At 43.7% G+C, this 22,408-nt stretch overlaps 2 protein-coding genes across 2 annotated transcripts in view; one reads left to right on the top strand and one right to left on the bottom strand.

The window, feature by feature from the left end:
* CCL1 (C-C motif chemokine ligand 1) overlaps window positions 1-477 on the top strand; it is a 2,761-nt gene extending 2,284 nt beyond the window's left edge. Inside the window, exon 3 of the mRNA XM_019630042.1 lies at window positions 364-477. Within this exon, the coding sequence (XP_019485587.1) occupies window positions 364-463 (100 nt within the window). The 3' untranslated portion in view covers window positions 464-477. The remainder of the gene's footprint in view (window positions 1-363) is intronic.
* A 2,652-nt stretch (window positions 478-3,129) lies between these two features.
* On the bottom strand, window positions 3,130-4,540 carry LOC109374976 (C-C motif chemokine 13-like). Its single transcript, XM_019630041.1, has 3 exons — window positions 4,417-4,540; window positions 3,770-3,887; window positions 3,130-3,341 (listed from the first exon to the last, which is right to left on the bottom strand). Exons 1-3 carry the CDS (start codon window positions 4,490-4,492, stop codon window positions 3,161-3,163), a joined length of 375 nt encoding a protein of 124 aa, XP_019485586.1. The 5' UTR covers window positions 4,493-4,540; the 3' UTR covers window positions 3,130-3,160.
* Window positions 4,541-22,408: the final 17,868 nt, after the last annotated feature.

Here is a 22,408-nt window from a genome sequence, read left to right as displayed (position 1 = left end):
CACACACACACACACACACACACACACACACACGCACGAAAAAATAGAGCAGAGAGTCCCTCCAAGATATTCTTGGAGGGGAATTTTCCATGCTAGCAAATCCTCAGAGTGTTTTCAGCCTTCATCCCTATTCTGATACACTGAATCATAATCTCTGGGAAAGAGGTCCAGGAAATGCAATTTAATAAACTCCCCCTGAAGTTTGGGTGTTCCTTCTGGTGTGCAAGCACAGGTCTGAGGCAGTGACTTCATATTTTACAGAGAGAGCAATTTAGGGGCACCCAGCAGCAAGGAGGGGGAGATGGGACTTGTGCATGGCAACCCAGGGGGTAACTCAGTGTCTCCTTTGTTCTTTGCCCACAGATTCAAGATGAAAAGAGGCAGAGAGAGTTGCGTCTTGAAGACAGAACAATGGGTTAAACATAATTTAAAAAAGATAAACATCTGCTCAGTGGACCAGTGATCAGACTCCTTTCTACCCTGGACTCCAGAGAACACATGGCTTTATCTGGCCTCCCTATCCCCCAACCCCACACCAGTCCTTTTGCACCAACTTTGCTGGGTCATGGAGGGTCTGGTGGGTTCTGATAAGCTATATTGTTGAACTTTATGTATTTAAATAATAGAACCTTCCTTTAATTCCTGCACCCCTGTGCCTCTTGGACCCCTCAGGGATTTCAGGGTGCAAGCTTGATTGGCATTGATAGGCGGAGTCTGGGGGCTGAAGGGTGGGGGAGTGGGGAGACATGTTGGACCTGGTGCCAAGGGAATTGACTTCTTGTCAATAGGATACAATAAATGACTCACGCCTCTCTGCTGACTGTCTTTGTCCTGGGGAAGTAAGTGCCGACTTGGGCTGTGATGTAGATCCCCTGCTTTCAGGTTTGGCAGTGGGGAGAAGGCACAGTGTAGCAGCAAGCTGGTGCCTGGGGCTGGGTCCACCTTTAGTTGCAGGACACTCTCCCTCCCTGTCCCACCCAGGGGGTTCAGGGGCTGATGTTATGCAAAAGTCACAGCTGTCTAGCTGGAGGGGGTCTTGTGAGGTCACTTGCCTATACGATGTTGCTAGCCCCATTTTACAGATGAGGTGACTGAGGGCAGAAGAGGGACGTGGACAGGCCTGAGGATACATAGCATGTCGGCGTCAGATCTGGCATTAGAGCCCAGGGCTCCTGCCTTCCAGGACAGAACTCGTTTCCATGTCCCAAGTTGCCAAGTGCCTGCCTGACACAGCATGGCACAGGAACCCTCTCTCCACTAGACAGACGCTGCAGAGTGGGTTGGCAGGGCCTTTTCCTTGGAGAGGGTCCTGGTGAGTGTCCAGCATGAGAAGATCCAGGTCCAATAGGATGCCAACACAGCTTAACCGGAGGGAGGCAGGCTTGGGAAAAGCAGGAGGCTCCTCTGTGGACATAGAAGAAGGGACAATCACAAGCTCCAACTTGTGTAATGTTGACTCTTGGGGCAGTAGCAAGGGAGGGCAGTAATTTCTGAGTCTTGGCATTGGCATCCTTTTTTAAAGCCCAGCTTGGTAGCTGTAGGGGAGAAGCTCTCATGTGCTGTATCTCAGGGCTTCTCTTTTTTTTTTCCCGGCATTCAACATGTCACACATCTGGCCCATTCTCCTTAAACTGCCTCCTCCCCTCTGGCCCCACAACTGCCCTGCTTCACCCCATTTCCCTTTGCCTGGACCCGTGCAGTAGGCAGTTCTCCTTTGCCAACTGTCTTTCCCAGGGCCACAGGCTACCTACCCTTCCTGGCACCCTCCTGCCCTCTCCATGGCTCCAAAGCCTTAGGCTCCTCCCTCCTTCCTGCCTTTGAAACTAACTCCAAACTGTCTCCCTTAACATTGCAATTCCTCTATAACCACACCACTACCTTCCTTTCTAAACATCTCTAACTTTTCCATTCTGGAGCCAAACTCTGACCACCTGGCCATATTCCCTCCCTCTGCCCTCTTTTCTATCCAAGGTTGATCTTGTCCTATCTTCTCTGTCAAGTCCAATGCTAACTAGGACTGGGTCATCTAGTTTTCCCCTGGGAGTCAGGTGCACATAATGTGTGTATTACTCTAGGATGGTGGGCTGCTCCCAACGGGGAGGCACTGGGGCAGGGATACCAGTTAGAAGCTGAGGCTGGGAGTAGAGGCATTGTTCTAGAATATCCTGGGCTGGTAAGTCAGGCCCTCCCTGACACTCAAATGAGTCTGGGCTAGCCATGGCCAGGGCTGCTACATCTGCATTCCTCTAGTGCCCTCTGCCATTCCCCTGCACCTCAGAGCGCCCTCTATTGGTTGGGAGTTACCCCTGGAAGAAAACTCCACTGTTAGAGAGTTCAAACAAAATGTATTTTCTGCAAAAAGTCAGCAGTCCTATGATTGCATTCATCTTTCTATAATGACACCCTTAACAATGCCTGACACCCACAAGGCATTCTCCTCCTCAGATTGCAGTAGCCCGTCATCCCCATGATTCTTACAGGCAGGCTCACAACCCCCGGGGGAGTTAGGCAGGAGAGAGACCCTGCCTGCAGCTTACAGAAGAAGGAACTGGGACTCATGACAGGAGCCAACTGGCCCAAAGCCCTGTTTTTTGTTTTGTTTTGTATTGCTTTGGTTTTTAAAAAAAGATTTTATTGGGGAATTGGGGAAGGGGAACAGCCAAGTTGTTGTCCTTCAATCTTAGTTGTGGAGGGCACAGCTAGCTCAGCTCCAAGTCATCCAGTCGCCATCTGGCCACCTCAAATGGCAACTTGAGGCAGCTCAGCTCAAGGTGCCGTGTTCAATCTTAGTTGCAGGTGGGTCTAGCCCACCATCCCATGCGGGAGTCAGTTGAACTGGCAACCTTGTTGCTAAAGGTGCACGCTCTAACCACGGTACCATCCAGCCACCTATTGGCAGCTCAGGCGCAGCTCACTGGCCCATGAGGGACTCAAACCGGCGACCCTGTTACTCAGAGCTCACACTCTTAACCAACTGAGCCACTCGGCCGGCCCACAAAACGCTGTTTGTTTGTTTTTTTTAAAAACATCACCAATATTTAAAATAACCAAACCAGCAACAATTCAAATGATATTAAATATTATTTAAGACACAGTACACTTTGCATCATAAAACAGAAAGCACCTTGTTTGAAAATTACAGTAAAAATTGGTCCAGGGTCTAGACAGGAAGGCTAGAGGAGAATAGAGGGTCCGCTTTGGTACTCTGGCTTGGTCTTAGTGTGGCTGGAAGAGTTGAAGTCCTCGAGGAGGGAGATTTTTGATCCAGGTATTTCACATAATCCTGGACCCACTTCTCATTTGGGTTGGCACAGATGTCCCTGGACAGTTTGGTGCTGAAGCTGTGGGGGAAGGCATGCCAGCACAGTTAGATGGAAACACTTGAGGGTTTTACCCAAGAGATCCCATCCTCCGTCCAGGAGGAAGCGAGGGTGTGGAAAGAAGGGGCTTCTGGGGGGAGTCGCTGTTTTTGCCACCCTGGGGGGAACTGGCCTGGCACCCACCAAAGCCACCTCGAGGGTGTGAGCTGGTGTCCATTCAGGGAGCAGGCCATGGGACGTTACTGGCTCTCTCTGGGCCTGTTTTTGATATAATAATAGAACAATCTGGACCACTGTAGTCTGGTTAGATCTCCTCCCCTAATTTGGTAAGATCCCAAATTAGCCTGATGTCTGTCTTCTGGGGCAGAAGTTTGGATTGGAGCCCATGAAAAATGGGGTGGGGGTTGAGGAGAGGTGGGGGTGGAGGCAAGCAGGGTTTTTCTACCCACATGACAGCTTTCTGGGCACACTGGCTGTTGGTGACTCGATAGCTCTTCAGCTTTGGCAAGGGGATCTTCTTCTTGCTAAATGTGTAACAGCAAGTGCGGGACCGGGCATTGAGGGCCTCTAGAAATAAAGTCACAAAGAAAAAGCCCATTAGGAGGTGCTAGGTGTTTCTCAGCTTGGCTGCAACAGGAAGTGGAGGAGAAGGAAAGCAAAGAAGTAGAAGTGGGTCTTCCCCACCCCAGCAGATGGGACCTGCAACATATGGCTAAAGATTGGAAATCAGTTCTCTCCGCTGCATGCGAGAGACGCGTCGCTGCTGACGGGGGGAGGCCAATGTGACCTGGATATGACCCCCAATCTGCAGAATTTGGGAGGATCAGCTGGGGCTAAAGTAAAGGCCCTGGATCTGGAATGAGCAGGTTAGGTTATATTCCGGCTCTGCTATGGCCTAGGAGAGGGATAGCACTTCTCTTGTCCCCAACCTGGGCTTCTGTTCCCTGTCTTTAAAATTAGATGTTAAAATGAAGCTCTGAGGACCCTTGCTGCTCTGATAGGCTGGGAAGTGGGGGCACTTTGGCTTAGGGCTTCCTAGAAGGAGAGAAAAACAGAGGGAAGGAGAGAGAGGGAGAGAAGGAGGGGGAGGGCTTACCTGGCTGAGCCAGCACCTGGGTGCTGAAGGCGGCCACGGCGAGCAGCAGGCACAGGAGGGCAGCGGAGACCTTCATGGTGGAGCGTGAGGACGTGAGCTTCAGCTGAGAGTTGTTGGTGCCTGGGCTTATCTCTGCTTCTATGCTTCTCTGGCCATGCTGCCTGCTTTTTATAGGAAATAGGAAGTGGAAGCTTGCCTTTGTCATGGTCAAATTAAGGTGAAGGGGTCTCCTGAATCTGCTGACTCGATGATGGCCGGGCTGCCCGAATTTTCCAAGAAATGCAAGAGGGAAGCTGTGGGCTACAGCAGGGCTATCATTGTTTCCTTTCAGCCTTCCAGGCCACAGGGAGGGGAGGGGGGACACCAGATGTGCTGCCACTTGCCACAAGAAGTGATCCAAAAAGTTTTTCCACAGCCTTGCTTTGTAGAGGAAGAGTGCTTTGTAAAGGTTTCACACGTCTTATGTATTTAGTCCCGACGAGGTATGTACCACGATCATCCTGCCCACTTACAGGGACAATCACTGAGGTGCAGAGAGATGGAATAATTTGGCCACAGGCTCATGGGAAGTGAGTGGTGACATTGGAAGAGAAAGCTAGTCTGTTCACATATAACCACCAAGGTGGTTTCACACTTGCATTTAGCTGCAGAAGTCTTCTTTTCAAGCCACATTGTATGTGGAAGTCCTATGCTTGAGACAAATGGAAGCCAGCTTCTGGTGACAGGGGCTCCACACATCACATATTGGAGCCCTTTTCTGCACCTTGGGTCCAGAAGGATTTGAAAACCACTGTCTAGGCCCCTTGTTTTCAGGAATGGCAACACGTATTGAGTTTCTAGAGTTGTTGATGGGAGGGGGAGTGTGCCTGAGCCAGGAGCTGGGAGGAAAGCTCAGCTATGGAGTGGGGGGATGGAGGGAGCAGAGCTGGACTCCTCTAGGAAATGCGGCAAGGCCTCTTGCCTGAGATTTCCATTTGCCACGCTCACTTCTGGCTCCCAGATTTTGCCTTTTTTTTTTTTTGTGCCTGCCTGGAGTATTCTTCCCTCTACTGTCTATTCTTGCAAGTCTTTCCGCTCCAGCAAAACAAGCCCAGGGAGAGTAAAAGACAGAAAAGAAAGAGCCAAGATTAGTGAAATTGAAGAGTATATTAGGTTAACATTAAATTCGTGAACCCATCCTAGGAAAAGTGCTGCATAACTCACTGCTGAGTATCACTATGGTCACCTTCGAAGGACTCCCCTTGGGAAGCTATGCACCAACTCCAGCACCTAGTCCACCTTTCAAAGCAATTTTGGAACTCGTTTTCTGGAATGGCCATCAGAGCTGTCGTTGTATTACACTTGATGTCCTGAATGTCATCAAAATGTCTTTCTTTCAATATTTCCTTTATCTTTGGGTAAAGAAAGGAGTCACTGGGCCAGATGAGGTGAGTAGGGAGAGTGTTCCAATACAGTGATTTGTTTACTGGCTAAAAACTCCCTCACAGACAGTGCCGTGTGAGCTGGTGCATTGTTGTGATGCAAGTGCCATGAATTGTTAGCGTAAAGTTCAGGTCGTCTAACTTTTTCACGCAGCCTTTTCAGCACTTCCAAATAGTGAACGTGGTTAACTGTAGACTGACAGTGTAAAAAAGGAGGAGAAAAGCACAAATAGCCAACAGCAGGAATAGAAGACAGGCAAGTCACTACAGAGCCTGCAGACACCAAAAAGAAAATAAGAACTTATGGCAATAAATTTGATTTTGATGAAATGGATGGATTCCCACAAAATGTATCTTACCAGTTTGCAAGAAAAAAATGAAAAAGAAAAGTAATTCTAAAACTATTAAGGAAATTGCATCAGTAAGTGAAAATTTTCCTACAAAATATTCTCCAAGCTCCAGGGGCTTGAACAGCTAGTTCCTCCAAAGCATTTCAGGAACTAATAATTCCAATCTTATGCAATTTCTTCCAGAGAATATTATAAGAGCATGCACTTTTTAACTCGTTTTATGAGTCTTAAATAACTTTGACATGAAAACTTGTCAAGAATCACAGAAGAAAACAAGATTGCAAGCTTGTCCCTCCAGACACACACTTCATTGTTTTCCATTCTCTTTTGTGGCCTGGGAAGCTAACCTGTGCAGATCACATTAATGGGATTTCAGGTCCTCTGGCTATGGGGTTGGGTTTGGACACTGGGGAGCCTCTCAGGGCATTGGAGAGACGGGGAAGAGTGTAGGTGAAGTACTTATTTCTCTGCTGTCTCCACCCTGTGCCTCAGCCTGGATGGAGCCCTCAACCAATGGTTTCCACTTCTCACTAGGTGGCCCACTCCATGACTTTCTCCATGACCCTTTCCAGCTTTGGGGAACCATGTCCTGTCCTCTCCCCTTCTGCTTTAGGGGTGGTCACTACTCTGTTATTAGCCTTAGAGTACTGAAGCACCTTGTGGTTTCCCCATATCCAGCCCACGTCTTGGTAAATAGCATCTTCATTAAACCCTCCTCCAATCACCCAAATTTAAGCATCATCTATTTCTTTCTGGGACTCTGACTGCATAGGTTTGGGTGCCAGAAGTGGTTCCTGGAACTACATCTTCCAAATGGGATTCTAGAATTGAGGCACTCATATATTTAAGGAGCACGGTTACAACATATGTTAGCATCATTATTACTTAAATTACCACCAGGGGTAATATGACAGACTGTTTTAACAACCCTCCAGATGATTTGTATGTGCACTAAAGTTTGAGAATTACAGCTACCCCACAGCCACCTCTGATCTATAGTGAATAGCCACCAGAGAGCTCTTAACGATTCTGGCCACCTCTCCTGACCTCAGCAAAACATCTCACAATGCCTCCCAGTACAGGAAGTGTCCCCTGGCCTTCCCCAGAAGTGCAGTTAGGGGATGGCTAAGCACCTTGCACATAGTAGGTCCATTTCAAAAGATCCGCTTCCCTGAGTCTTTAGGCTTCTTCCTAACATCCCAGGGAAGTTCCAAAATTTCAACTTCACTGACAACGGGCTTTTTTTTTTTTTAAGATTTTATTGGGGAATTGGGGGGATGGGAACAGACAAGTTGCTGTTGCTTTTTGGTCTTCAGTCTAGTTGTGGAGGATGTTGCTTCACTGGCCCAAGTTGGCACCATCATTGCGCTCTTCCCAGGGGAGGCAGATCAGTCGCCGGCTTCTGGACGGCCGCTCACTGTGGCTGCTGGCTGCACACGGTAGCCCATGGTAACCCATTGGGTATGCCGGTCGCTGGCAACTCACAGCAGCCCAGCTCCAGGTTGAGCTGTTGTTCAGCATCTTAGCTGTAGAGGGCAGTGTCACTGCCCTCATATGTGGGATCCGAACCAGGGCCCTCTGGCGTCCCAGGCCAGTTCTTAACCATTGCGCCACTTGGCCAGCCCCAACGGGCTTCTTTTTAAGCCTAGGCTCCAGTCAGCCAATCTAGCTGAGCATTAACATCTCTCCTAAGTATCTGTGCCAACACATGTGATTCTAATTTCTGGGCAAGTATGCTCGTGTTAATGAATTTGGCTGATTGAACCTTGTATTTATTCTGTACTGAAAATCCCCAAAATGCCCCAGACCTCCAAATTGAGTGGGGAAGGGGACATTCAAATCCTTCCAGCTGTAAGGACTCCTGTCTGTCCTTCCTTCTGCTTCAGGACCCAACATCTCATGGGAGAGTGTGTGTAGGAGCCTGGGACCTGGAGTCAGCCAGACATGGGTTCAAGTCCTATATCCACCACTTACTGAGTATGTAATTAAAAGCAAATTGCTTACCTCTCTGAGCCTCTAAGAGGAAACGATTGCTAATTATTACCTCATTGTGACGTTGTGAGAGTCGAATAGGATAATGCATGGAAAGTGCTCAGCACAGTGCCAGTGATTACTGTTTCTAACCAGTCCCTGGGTGACGCTGTTGCTGCTGCTGTGGACCATGCTGGGAGAACCACTGCTCTGACGGGCTGGATTTGTATCTCAGTGCGGGGAATGGAATCTGAGGGCAGCAGGGAGGGCAGAAGCAGGATGGTGGTGCTTATTAAGCAGCAGAGACAAGGTGAGCACCATTACCCCAAGCAGCCCCAGAGCTGGAGTGGTAATCAGAGTGCCCTGGCCAGCAGGGATCTGGGGCAAAGATTATGGGATCCCTAGAAATAGATGGGATGCTTGCTAAGGTACTGCTTGACTTCTAGCTTTCATGGGCAGAAACCTAACATGAGCCTCCATAGAAGAGATTCATGGCCCCTTACCTGATTATCAGATCTAAGCCAGTTCATAGACCTGAAGGCCCTTAATGGGTAAGGAGGCCAGGTCCCATTCAGGAAGTGCCCTTCAATGCCAGGTTGCCAGATGAAATACTGGACACCTAGTTAGATATGAATTTCAGATAAAATGAGTAATTTTATAGTATAAATATGCCCTTGCAATGATTTTATAAATCTGGAAACCCATAGGTTTATACTATAAATCATCCCCTAAGACTTTCCCAGAGGAGCCTGCTGTCATATAACCAGGGTAACCCTGCACTGGGGAAAGATATACTGAAACCTTCTGGCATTTTTATTATTTTTTTAAGATTTGTTATTAAAATATAGCTAACATACAACATTATATTTGTTTCAGGCATACACCATAGTTTTCAACATTTATATACCTAAAGAAGTGATCACCATGATAAGTCCAGCAACCATGTGACACTCATCACACTAGCATAAAATTATTGACTGTATTTTGCATGCTGTATGTTACATCACCATGGCTTATTTGTTTTATACCTGGAGATTTGGACCTTGTATTCCCTTTTACTCCCTCTACTTTAAACAAATTTTTACTTACAGTTGACATTCAATGTTACTTTATATAAATTCCACGTGTACAGGATAGTGGTTAGACATTTGTATAATTTAAAAAATGATCCCCCTGACTAGCCTATAGTCTAGTCACTTGGCACTATACATAGTTACTACCATATTATTGACTATATTCCTTATGCTTTACATCCCCATGACAATTTTGTAACTACCAATTTGTATTTCTTACTCCCTTCACCTTTTACACGCTGCCCCCAACTCCTCCTATCTATCACCCCAACAAATCTAGTACCCATTTGCACCATACATAGTTATTACAATATTATTGACTATATTCCTTATGTTATACCCTACATCCCCGTAATTACTGTGCAACAACCAACTTGTACTTCTTAATCCTTTCCCCTTTTTCACTCATCCCCAACCCCCTCCCACCTGGCAACTATGAAAACGTTCTCTGTATCTATGAGTTTGTTTCTATTACATTTGTTTATTTTGTTCTTTAGATTCCACAAATAAGCAAAGTCACATTGCATCTGTCTTTCTCTGTCTTATACCCCACTCAGCACAACACCATCCAGGTCCATTCATGCCTCCACAGATGACAAGAACCCATTCACTTCCCTGGCTGAGCAATATTCCATTGTATATATGTGCCACCTCCTCTTTATCCATTCTTTCTTCAATGGACACCAAGGCTGCCTCCACATCTTGGCCATTGTAAATAATGCTGCAATGAACATAAGGATGCACATGTCCACTCAAAGTAGTATTTTGGGTTTCTTCCAATAAATACCCTGAAGTGGGATTACTGAGTCCTTCTTTGTCTCTTGTTATAGCCTTTGTTTTAAAGTCTGTTTTGTCTAGTATAAGCATGGCTACCCCAGCTTTTTTTTTCATGAAATATCTTTGTCCATTCCTTTACTTTCAGTCTCTGTGTGGCTTTCAGTCTGAAATGATTCTCTTGTAGGCAGCATATGTAAGGGTTTTGTTTTCTTATTCAGTTTTCCTATATCTTTTGATTGGAGCATTTAATCCATTTACATTGAAAGTAATTGTTGATGGATATGTAGCTTTTATTATTCATAATTTTGACCATACCCCCACCCTCTTTAAAGAAGTCCCTCTAAAATTCCTTGTAATAATGGTTTGGTGGTGATAAACCACTTTAGCTTTTTCTTGTTTGGGAAGCTGTTCACGTGTCTTTCCATTCTAAATAATAGCTTTGCTGGGTTCGAGTAATCTTGGTTGTAGGTCCTTGTTTTTTGATCACTTTGAATATTTTGTGTCAATCCCTCCCAGCCTGCAAAGTTTCTGTTGAGAAATCAGCTGACAATCTTATGGGGGCTCCCTTATAAGTTACTAGTCGCCTTTCTCTTGCTGCTTTTAGGATTCTCTGTTTGTCTTTAACCTTTGCCATTCTAATTATAATGTGCCTTGGTGTGGGCCTGTTTGGGTTCATCTTGTTTGGGACTCTCTGTGCTTCCTGGACTTGTATGTCTATTTCCTTTGCCAGGTTAGGAAAATTTTCAGTTATTATTTCTTCAAATAGGTTCTTAATCTCTTGCTTTCTCTCTTCTCCTTCTGGCACCCCTATGATGCCAATGTTGTTATGCTTCAGTTGTTCAGAGGTCTCTTAATCTATCTTCATTGTTTTGGGGTGTTTTTTTCTTTTTGCTGTTCTGATTGGGTTTTCTGCTACCTCTCTTCCAAATTGTTGATTTGATCTCTCCTTCATCTAGTCTGCTGGTGGTTCCTTTTAGTGCATCTTTCATTTCAGTTATTGTATTCTTCACTTCTGACTGGTTCTTTTTTATGGTTTCTAGGTCCTTTTTTATGCTTGCTATCTCTTTGTTGAAGTTCTCATGAAGTTTCTTGAGCATCCTTATAACCATTTTTAAAAAAAGATTTTTATTGGGGAATCAGGGAAGGGGAGCAGACAAGTTTTTGTCCTTTTGTTCTTCAGTCTAGTTGTGGAGGACGTCGCTTCATTGGCCCATGTTGGTATTATCATTGTGCTCTTCCTGGATGAGGCAATAGGTCACCAGTCATTGAACAGCTGCTCACACTGGCTGCCAGCTAACAGCTGCTCACTCTGGCTGCCAGCCACTCACAGTAGCTCATGGCAGCCCACTGCAGCCCTGCTGCAGCCTACGCCGTCGCCAGCAACTCATGGCAGCCCAGCTCCAAGTCAAGCTGTTGTTCACCATCTTAGTTGTAGAGGGCACAATGTCACTGGCCCTAATGTGGGATCTGAACCGGGGCCCTGCTGCTCAGAGCCAGCACTCCCAAGTCAACCCTTAACTAACACGCCACACGGCTGGCCCTATAACCATTGTTTTGAAATCTGTCTCTGGTAGGTTGCTTGCCTCCATTTTGTTTAATTCTTTTCCTGGAGTTTTCTCCTGTTCTTTCATTTGAGATGTATTTATTTGTTTTCTTATTCTGGCTGCCTCTCTATGTGTTCTATGTATTAGCTATATCTGCTATGTCTCCCAGTCTTGGCTGGGTGGCCTTATGTAGTAGGTGCCCTGTGGGGCCCAGTCGCACAGTCTCCCTGGTCACCTGCACCGGGTGCTCCAGGAGTGTCCCTTGTGTAGTTATATATGCCCTCCTGTTATAGTTTAGTCTTGGTTGCTATTGGTGCATAAATGGGTGGGATTGACTCTCAGGCTGATTGACTGTGGGGTTTGGCCATGTCCGTAGCTTACAGGCTGCTGTGCAAGAAGCTTACTGCACTGAGTGAAATCCACCCCAGCAGACTCTGGTTCCTGTTGAGACCACCCTTGGTGTGCCATTTGTGGGGCTAATTGGGCGGTGCTTTGCTGTGGTCTGAAGCCAACCTCCAAGTGTGTTGGTTCTGAGGTCTCTTGGGACAGGCTCCTGAGCAGGCCCAGGTCACCCACTGCCTGTGACCAGCTGGGGACTACCTGATAAGAGCTACAAAGTGATCTGCAGTTGTTCACTGCCTGTGCTAACCCTGCATGCACGTGGGAGAGGCCACGCTGAGAATTGAGGACACCTGCCACAATTACCAGGCCTTGGGTAGCTCTGCAAAAATCCAGGATGCCCAAGGGCCTGCTGCCACCTCCCAGGTCCTTAAGGTTCAGCCACTGATAAAGCCTCATGTGGTATGCAAGTTGGGTGAAGCTGGGTTTCAGTAGAATGGAAAGAGTTGTGGTCACCAGGTTAATGTAAATTCTGATTTGGTGCCAGTGCTGAGCCTGAAGCTATTCAGCAAAAGTGTCAGAGTACACCGAGGCCAGTCTCACCAACCTGCGGTGTGTCTGATTCTGATAGTTTTCCAAGAAAGAGTGCAATATGGGTGGGGATGGCTGCTTAAGGAGAAAGTGCCTCTGAAATGGGGAGAGTGGGGTGGGGGGGTGGGGTCCCAGTTAGTCAGCTGGATGAAGACATGGAGTTCACCGGACCAATCAGATTCAGATTTGGCTGTAAGCGTAGGGGGTGGGCTCAACATAAAAAGATGGCGCCAGCCTGCCGGCTGCATGGGAAGAAGGCACCTCATGGGGAAAATGCTGACTGTCCTCCAGCCCTTCTCTCGAACTCACACAATTCAGTCTGCCCCCCATATGACTCCAGACATGCCCCGAGTTTCTGTCCCTCCGCGGGAGCCCGAGGTGAGTGCATAGGAGTGAGAGAGTCTGCGCGCAGGCTCTTTAAGAGGACACCTGGGTTTCCCCGCCGCTTTCCGTCCCACCCGGATGGCCAGATGGTCAGAATCCTCAGTTTTTCACAGCCAAATGTTGTGGAGTCTCCTCTTCTGGCACCAGTACTCTGGGATGGGGAGGCCAGTGTGGGGCTGGGGTCCCCCGCTCCTCTAAGGGGAACCTCCACGGCGAGATAGCCCTCCTGGTTCTCAACTGCCGCCCGGAGGTTTGGGGTTAGCCAGTTCCGTGACTCCGTCCCTCTTACCAGTCTTCTTTATATCCTTAGTTACAAAACTTCCATTGAGCAACACTTCAGATGATTCTCCAGGTTGATTGTTCTATAATTTAGTTGTAATTTTAGTTTGTTCACAGAAGGAAGCAGGCAGTGTTTATCTACTCCACCATCTTAGATCTCCCTCTGGTATTATTTGATAATGGCCCAAAATAGATGATATTCTGTGGAGACCTAAAGATCTGCCCTGGCCCACTAGTCAGTGTGGGAGCTTATAGAGGCCGTGTACCAGTTACTCAGTTATGTCCAGGGCAGAAGTTCAGCAAGCTTTTTTCCGTTATCAATGAACTTTATACAACAGAAGACTCATAGAACTATAGAACTCTGTGATTTTAGAATCATTATGTTGCTGTAGAGTCTTAGCATCCAAGTGTCCTGCAATGGGCAATCTTAGTGCCTGCCATCTTAGGTTGTGACACTGTAGAGTTGACTTCACTATGCAATGTTGTGGTTTTCAGAAGTCTACAGTTTATGCTCAAGGGATAACTTATTGGGAAGCCCTGATATATATATATATATATATATATATATATATATATATATATATATATATATATATATATATATATATATATATATATGACTGCACTTATACTTCTCCCTGAGCATTTCATTTCATTGTTTAAGGCTCTAAGGAATATTGACAGAGGGCAAACTTCTCACTTTATAGAACAGATACCTGACTGCTGGAATGGCTAATGACAAGGGGAGGGAGCCAGCACTAACTGGCATCCTCTGCCCCTCAGACTGGGCCTCTCCAGAGAAAAGCAAACCTGCAGACGGAGAGAATATTGCCATTGTGACAAGAGGAGGGAAGTCCATCCACCACCCCTAGAAGCATTGCGAGACTGCCTTTCTCCTTCCTTTATACCACCTTCTCTCCTCTCTCTGTCTTTGCTTGTAATATCCCATCCACTTGCAACCTTCTTCTTTCCATCTGGCCCGAACAGGAATCATTTGAAGCCTGGCTTAAATCGTGTCTCGACAATGAAGGCCTCCCAGCCTACACAGATTTCACAGGGGACCAAGTCATTCTCTTAAATGGATGGTTGATGACCTTCCAGGGCAAGCCCTACTACTTGTGTTCTAGGAAATGGGGTCATCTTTCTGAGCACTGTCTGGACCAGCATGCAGTAAAAGCTAAATATTTCAATGATTGAGGGGTCTAAGAAGACTTAGGGGCCCTCTCCTATAGGACAATTGTCACATAACTTACCTACCAAACCAGACAGGGGTGAACCAGGACTGTCCCAGGCCAACCCAGGCCATCTCCCCACCCACTGGGATCTTGGAATCTTACCAGTTGTTCTGTTGCCAATTTTGGTGCTTACTACAGTTTCTAGCTTCAGCTGCTCTTTCTTTTGGGGAAATTCTCAGGATGAATGCCTGGGGCTGCCCCTTCCCATGACTAAATAGAAAATGCAGACAGGAAAAGCCTTGTATTTGACACATGGTGGAGCTGTGAGCAAAGAAACAGAAGTTTTCTGTCTGGGCAACAATTTTGTAGTCATTTTTATATATTTTTAAAAACAGTAAAATATGCTGAATTAGAATTCTTGGGAAATATCTCTTAAAAAGCATAAAAATATTATACCCCATTTGCACACTCAGCATTAAGACATAAACACACACACACACACACACACACACACACACACACACACGTTGGTCTTTTTTCTTTCCATGTGAAAATTTTAGGAATTTTACTAGCTACTGGTTAGTCTCAGATTTGTTCATTAATGTTATGCCAAAACCCTTGTCAAAGTCACTATATATCCTTTAATAACTTAATTTCTTAATGGCTGGATAGCTATCTGTTACATGGAAGCACTATAACTTATCTAGGCCATACCTTGCTATTGGACATTTAGTCTACTTCACTAGGATTCTAAGTAATGCTGTCATGTATGTAATAAATCTTTATCAGCATCACTGTTTGCATCATAGATATGGAAGTTGAATTGCTGGATCAATAGTATGAATGATTTGAGGCTATCAAAACATATTTTCAAATTTATTTTAATATACTTATATACTACACATACAATGAAATTCACCAATCTTACAAGGATAGCTTGATTAATTTTTAGTCTCTGTATACATACAGCCACCACTCACATCAAGACTGGCATTTCCATCATCTCTGAAAAGTTCTTTTGTGTCTTTTCCCAGTCTCTGTTTCATCTCCTAGAGGTGATCATTGTTTTCCCTGTCCTCATTGATTGCTTAGCCTTGAAATTCAAATAAATGGAATCAGGTTGGTATACATTCTTTTGAATCTGAAGCCTTGCCTTTAATGTCTTGTGCAATGCTTTAAAAAAATATGTATCAGTGGTTTGCTGTTTTAATTGCTAAGTAACGTTTCATTGTGTAAATACACCACAGTTTGTTTATCCATTCTCCTATTGATAGGCACTGGGAATGCTTCAGTTTGGAGCTATTATGAATAGAGTTGTTATGAACATTGTTGTTCAATTTTTTGTGTGTGTTTTAATGGATTAATTTGTCTTAAATATTTACTTAGAAGTGTAACTTCTTTGTGATAAGATACGCATGTTTAATTTCATTAGACACTGATAAACAATTTTCCAAACTCCCCACCAGCAATGTGTCAGAGCTTCATTTGATCCACATTCCCACCAACACTTGGTTTTATCTTTCTTTTCGATTTTAACCGTTTTGGAGGGTTTGCAGTAGTATTTTGTGTTGTGTTCAATTGCATTTCCATTATGTTACTTCTAGAAGCATTATTGTGATCATATCCTATGATTCACGTGTCTATTTCTGTCAATCCTATCTATCTATCTATCTATCTATCTATCTATCTATCTATCATCTATCTATCTATCTATCTATCTATCTATCATCTATCGTCTATCATGAGCTCCTTTTTATATGTTTATTGGCTATTTCGATATATTCTTTTGTGAAATATTTCTTCAAGGTTGTTTTTTTCCCCCAATTCTAATTGGGTTCTTTGCCTTTTCCTTACTAATGTGTAGGAATTCTTTATATAGTTTGGATTAAAATATTTTATGTGTAATATGATATATTTTCTCTTAGTTTGTGGCTTGTCTTTTTACTTTCTAAATAGTATCTTTTCACAAATAAATACTTTCAATTTGGATAAAGTCCCAATTAAAAAAATATATTAATTTTTATTAAAATATAGCTAACATAGAATATTATGTTAGTTTTAGGTATACATCATAGTTATGTAACAGTACCCACCTGGCACTGTACATACTTATTACCATACTATTGATTATATTTCCTATGCTAAGGAAGTGATCACCATGATAAATCCAGCAAACATCTGACACTATACCATGCTATCACAATATTATTGACTATATTTCCTATGCTGTACGTTACATCCACATGACATTTGTTTTATACCTGGAGCTTTGAACCTCTTATTTCCCTTTATATTTTCCTCTCTTTAAAAAAATTTTCATTTACAGTTGACATTTTATATTATTTTATATTAAATTCAGGTGTACTACATAGTGTTAGACATTTATATAATTTACAAAGTGATCCCCTGACTAGTACCCACCTGGCACTATACATAGTTATTACAGAATTACTGATTATATTCCTTATATTTTACATTACACCCCCTTGACTGTTTTGTAACCATCAATTTGTATTTCTTAATCCCTTCCCCTTTTTCACTCGCTCTCAACCCCTTTCCCATCTGCCAACCATCAAAATGTTCTCTGTATCTATGAGTTTGTTCCTGTTTCATTTGTTTATTTATTTTGTTGTTAAGATTCCACTTATAAGTGAAATCATATGACACTTTTAATTTGCTGTTTGACTTCCTACACTCGCACAATACCCCCTAGGTTCATCCATGTTGTCGCAGATGGCAAGATTTCATTTTTTTTTTTACAGGTAATATTCTATTTTACCAATGTACCACCTGCTCTTTATCCATTCTTCCATTAACAGACACCAGGCTGTCTCCACATCCTGGCCATTGTAAACAAAGCTGCAATGAACATACAGATGCACACATCCCCTCAAAGTAGCATTTTGGTTTCTTCAGATAAATACTCAGAAGTGGGATTACTAGGTTCCTATTAGTCTCTGGCTATGGTGTTTGTTTTAATGTCGATTTTGTCTGGTATAAGTATTGCTACTCCAGCTTTTTGTTTGTTTGTTTGTTTCCTTTTTCATGAAATATATTTTTCCATCTCTTTACTTTCATTCTGTGTGTGTCTTTTGATCTGAAGTGAGTCTCTTGTAGGCAGTATACAAGGTCAGGCAATTAAATTTGCAAACTCATCCTAGAAAAAGTGCTATATACCACATTGCTGAATATCACTATGGTCACCTTTGAAGGACTCCCCTTGGGAAGCTATGCGCTGACACCAGCACCTAGTCCACCCTTCAAAGCAATTTTGGAACTCTTTTTTCTGGAGTGGCCATCAGAGTTGTCATCATATTACCCTTGATGTCCTGAATGTCATCAAAATGTCTTTTTTTCAATATTTCCTTTATCTTTGGGTAAAGAAAGAAGTCATTGGGGGCCAGATCAGGTGAGTAGGGAGGGTGTTCCAATACAGTTATTTGTTTACTGGCTAAAAACTTCCTCACAGACAGTGCCGTGTGAGCTTGTTCATTGTCATGATGCAAGAGCCATGAATTGTTGGTGAAAAGTTCAGGTGGTCTAACTTTTTCATGCAGCCTTTTCAGCACTTCCAAATAGTAAACTTGGCTAACTGTTTGTCAAGTTTGTACAAATTCATAATGAATAATCTCTCTGATAGCCAAAAAAAAAAAAGGCTAGCAACATCATTGCAACAAGTTTGTGAACTTAATTGTCAGACCTCATATGTAAGGGTCTTGTTTTCTTATCCATTCCACCCCCCTATCTTTAGATTGGAGCATTTAAATCCATTTACATTGAAAGTATGTAGTTATTGCCATTTTATTATTCATATTTTTTATTTTTATTTTTTTCATCTTAAGTCTCTCCAAGATTCATTGTGATACTGGTTTGGTGATGATGAACTCCTTTAGCTTTTCCTTGCCTGGGAAGCTCTTTATCTGTCCTTCAATTTTAAATAATACCTTTTCTGGGTAGAGTAATCTTGGTGTAGGTCCTTGCTTTTCATCACTGAATATTTCCTGCCAATCCTTTCTGGCCTGCAAAGTTTCTGTTGAGAAATCAGCTGATAGCCTTGTGGGAGCGCCTTTGTAGGTAACTAACTGCCTTTCTCTTGCTACTTTTAAGATTCTCTCTTTGTCTTTAACCTTTGGCATTTTAATTATGATGTATCTTGGTGTGGGCCTCTTTGGGTTTATCTTGTTTGGGACTCTCTGAGCTTCCTGGGCTTGTACATCTCTTTCCTCTGCCAGGTTAGGGAAGTTTTCTGTCATTATTTCTTCAAGTAGATTTTCAATTCCTTGCTCTCTTTCTTCTCCTCGTAGTACCCCTATAATGTGAATATTGATATGCTTGATTTTGTTCCAGAGGTGTCTTAAACTCTCCTCATTTTTTGGATTTTTTTTTTGGTTGTTCTGATTGGCTGTTTTTTGCTACCTTATCCCCTAAATTGCTGATTTGATCCTCTGCTTCATTCAATCTACTGTTGATTCCCTCTAATGTATTCTTCATTTCAGTTATTGTAGTATTTATTTCTGACTGGTTATTTTTTATATTTTCTATCTCCATTTTTTATGTTTTCTATCTCTTTGTTGAAGTTCTCCCTAAGATCACTGAGTATAACCAGTGTTTGGAACTCTGCATCTAGTATGTTGCTTGTCTCTATTTTGTTTACTTCTTTTTTTCTGGAGCTTTGTTCTGTTCTTTTATTTGAGACATGTTTCTTTGTCTTCCCATTTTGGCTGGCTTCCAGGGTTTGTTTCTATGTATTAGGTAAGACTGCTATGTCTCCTGGTTTTAGTAGAGTGGACTTATGCAGTAGGTGTGCTGTGGGACTCAGTGGTGCAGTCTCCCTGATCACCTGAGCTGGGTACTTCAGGTGTGTCTTTTGTGTGGGTTGTGTGTACCCTCCTGTTGTAGTTAAGCCTTGGTTGCTGTTTGCACATCAATGGGAGGGATTAATCCTCAGGCTCATTGGTTGTGAGGACTGGCTGTGACTACAGTGGAAGAACTGTTGTGCAGGGACTGACCCTATGGAGCAGGACTCACTTGAGCAGGGCTCTGGTGCCTGACCAGTGTGCCCTTTGGATGTGTCATCCAAAGAGGTGACCAGGTGATACTCCAGATAGGTCTGAAGGTGGCCACCAGGCATGTTAGGCCTGGGGCCTCTTGGTAGGAGCCCCAATACAGGCCAAGTTCAGCTGCAGCCTATGCCCTGCCTGGGGCCACCTGGCATGAGCCACAAAGCAATCCATAGTTGGCTGCTCTTCACACTGGATTGGTGATGCCTTGAGAGGCCAAGCTGCAAACCAAAGCTGGCTGCCACTAGTGCTGGGCTTAGGGCTGCTCAGCCAGAGGTATGGACCATGCTCAAGCCAGATGCTGCTTGTCTGGGATCTGTGAACCCATGAGAGATCCTAGGAAAGTCTGTAGCATGAGCCAAGGCTTGCAGTTTGTGTGAAAAAGCAGCTTGAATGTGCTGGAAAGTTGGATGGGGTAGGGTCTCAGAATTACCAGGGAGTTGTGAAGGAATGGTGTCAGCCAACCAGATGGAGACTCAGATATGGAAGCCACTTGCATCTGTGCGCCTGTGCGCCGGGAAGGGGGAGGGCTCAAGAAAAAAACAATGGCTTTCACTAGCTCCTCCATCTGAGAGAAAGGCACCCCTAATGCCCACGTCCTCTCGCCAAACAACTCAGTACTTCCCTCACCTGCCCCACGAATGTCGCTGTTGCCTCTCCAGCTGCTGCCCCGGCACTGGAGCTCAGAGCCAGTGATTCTGTCAGTGAGTAAGTTCATGCATGGGCTCTTTAAGAGGGACACCTGGGACTCCAGCTGCCCTTAGTCTCTCTCAATCACAGTCTCCGCTGGTTTTACAACCAGAATTTATGGGGACTTCTCTCCTTGGCACTGAATCCCTGATCTAGGGATCCTGGTGTGGCTCTAGGATCTCTTGCTCATTCAGGGGAAACCTTCAAAGCTGAGATATCCCTCCTGATTTTTAATGATCACACATGAGTGTGGCACCAGCTCATTCTGCATCTCTGCCCCTCCTACCAGTCTTGAGGTGGCTTCTTCTGTATGTCCTTAGTTGTAGGGCTTTGGTTCAGTAAGATTTCAGGTGATTCTCAATGATGGTTGTTTCATAGTTTCATTGTAATTTTGATGTGGTTGTGAGAGGAGGTAACCACAGTATTTACCTACTCTGCCATCTTGACCAGAACTCAATACTTTTTTCTTTTATGGTTATGTGTTCTATGTTCTGTTTAAAACAATCATTTTATTTTATTATTTTTTAAGATTTTATTGGTGAATTCGGGGAGGGGAACAACATTGGGGAACCGGGGAAGGGGAACAGACAAGCTGCTGTCCTTTTTGTTCTTCAGTCTAGTTGTGGAGGACGTTGCTTCACTGGCCCGTGTTGGTATTATCATTACGCTCTTCCTGGCTGAGGCAGTTGCTTGCCAGCCATTGAACGGCCGCTCACGGTGGCTCATGGCAGCTCATGAAAGCTCAAGCCTGCTGCCAGCCAACCCCACTGCAGTGTACGCTGTAGCCTGCGACTCACGGCAGCCTAGCTCCAGGTCGAGCTGTTGTTCACCATCTTAGCTGTAGAGGGCAGTGTCACTGGCCCTCATGTGGGATTTGAACCGGGGCCCTGCTGCTCAGAGCTGGTGTCCCAAGCCAAGTCTTAACCAACGTGCCACTCGGCCAGCCCAATCATTCTATTTTTCTACCTTAAGTTATAAAGATATTCTCCTGTTTTCTTGTGGGTGTTTTCTAGTTTTAGATTTTATATTTAGGTCTATAATCAATGTTAAATTCTTTTTTGTGTATAGTATGATATGGCAGAGAAATGCATGTTTTCCATATAGATAGTTGGTTGTTCCAACATCATTTATTTGAAAGATCTTCTTTCTTCTTCATTGCATAAACAAGTTTCTTAAAAATCAAATAATCAAATGAATGTGTATAATAATACATGTATTATTTATACATATTTATCTGTAAATGGTTAATTTTATTTGTCAACTTGACCAGGCCATGGGGTGCCCAGATATTTGGTCAAACATTATTCTGGGTGTTTCTGTGAGAATGTTTATGGATGAGATTAATATATACATTGGTAGAATGAGTTAAGCAGATTTTCTTCCCTAAGTAGATGGACCTCATCTAATCAGGTGAAGGCCTGAATAGAACAAAAAGACTGACCTTCCCCTGAGTGAAAAAGAATTCTTCCACCTGATTGCCTTGGAACTTGTACATTGGCTTTTGTTCTGCCTTGATACTGGAACTGAAACATTGGCTCTTCCTGGTTCTTGAGATTGCTCTCCGGAAATATACTATCCACTTCTCTGCTTCTCAGGCTTTTGCATCTGGACTAGAACTATGCTCTCAGCTTTCCTGGGTCTTCAGCTTGTCGACTCACTCTGCAGATCATGGTACTTGTCAGCCTCTATAAATGCATGAGGCAATTCCATATAAATATAAATATATATAAATATAAATATAAATTTTATTGTTCTGTTTCTCTGGAGAAATGTGAAATATATATGTATAAATTGACTATATTCTGAACTACAAAGTTTCAACAAATATAAATGGTTTGAAAATATATGCAATATGTTCTTTAACCATTTGGAATTAAATTAAAGCCAATTAGCAAAATGGTTAGTAGAAAACACCCCACAGCATGAAAACTAAGCTATGTACATCTGAATAACTTATGGATTAAAGAAGAAATCATGATAATGTCTCTGGAAGATAACATCAGAAAATACCTTCATGACATTTGGTTAAACAAAGTTTTCTTGAACAGAAAACAAAAGCACTAACCATAAGGGTACATATGAATAAACTGACTATCAAAATTAGAAAGCTATTTTCATCAAAAGGCATCTTTAAGGGAGTGAGAAGGAAAATCTTTTTCTTTTATGAGAAGATATTTAATTCACATATCTGACAAAAGATTCCTATCCTGAATATAAAAAATACCTCTACTAATTCATAATGAAGACACAGAAATATAAAAATGAACAAAATCTAAATTAAACACTCTAAAAAATGGACCAAACACATGGATTGGAACTTCATAAAAGAAGATATGCA

The sequence above is a fragment of the Hipposideros armiger genome, unplaced genomic scaffold, assembly GCF_001890085.2.
Source record: "Hipposideros armiger isolate ML-2016 unplaced genomic scaffold, ASM189008v1 scaffold_881, whole genome shotgun sequence".
Classification (NCBI taxonomy): domain Eukaryota; kingdom Metazoa; phylum Chordata; class Mammalia; order Chiroptera; family Hipposideridae; genus Hipposideros; species Hipposideros armiger.
Note: the sequence above shows the minus strand (reverse complement) of the source record. Positions and strands in the feature narration are given on the sequence as shown.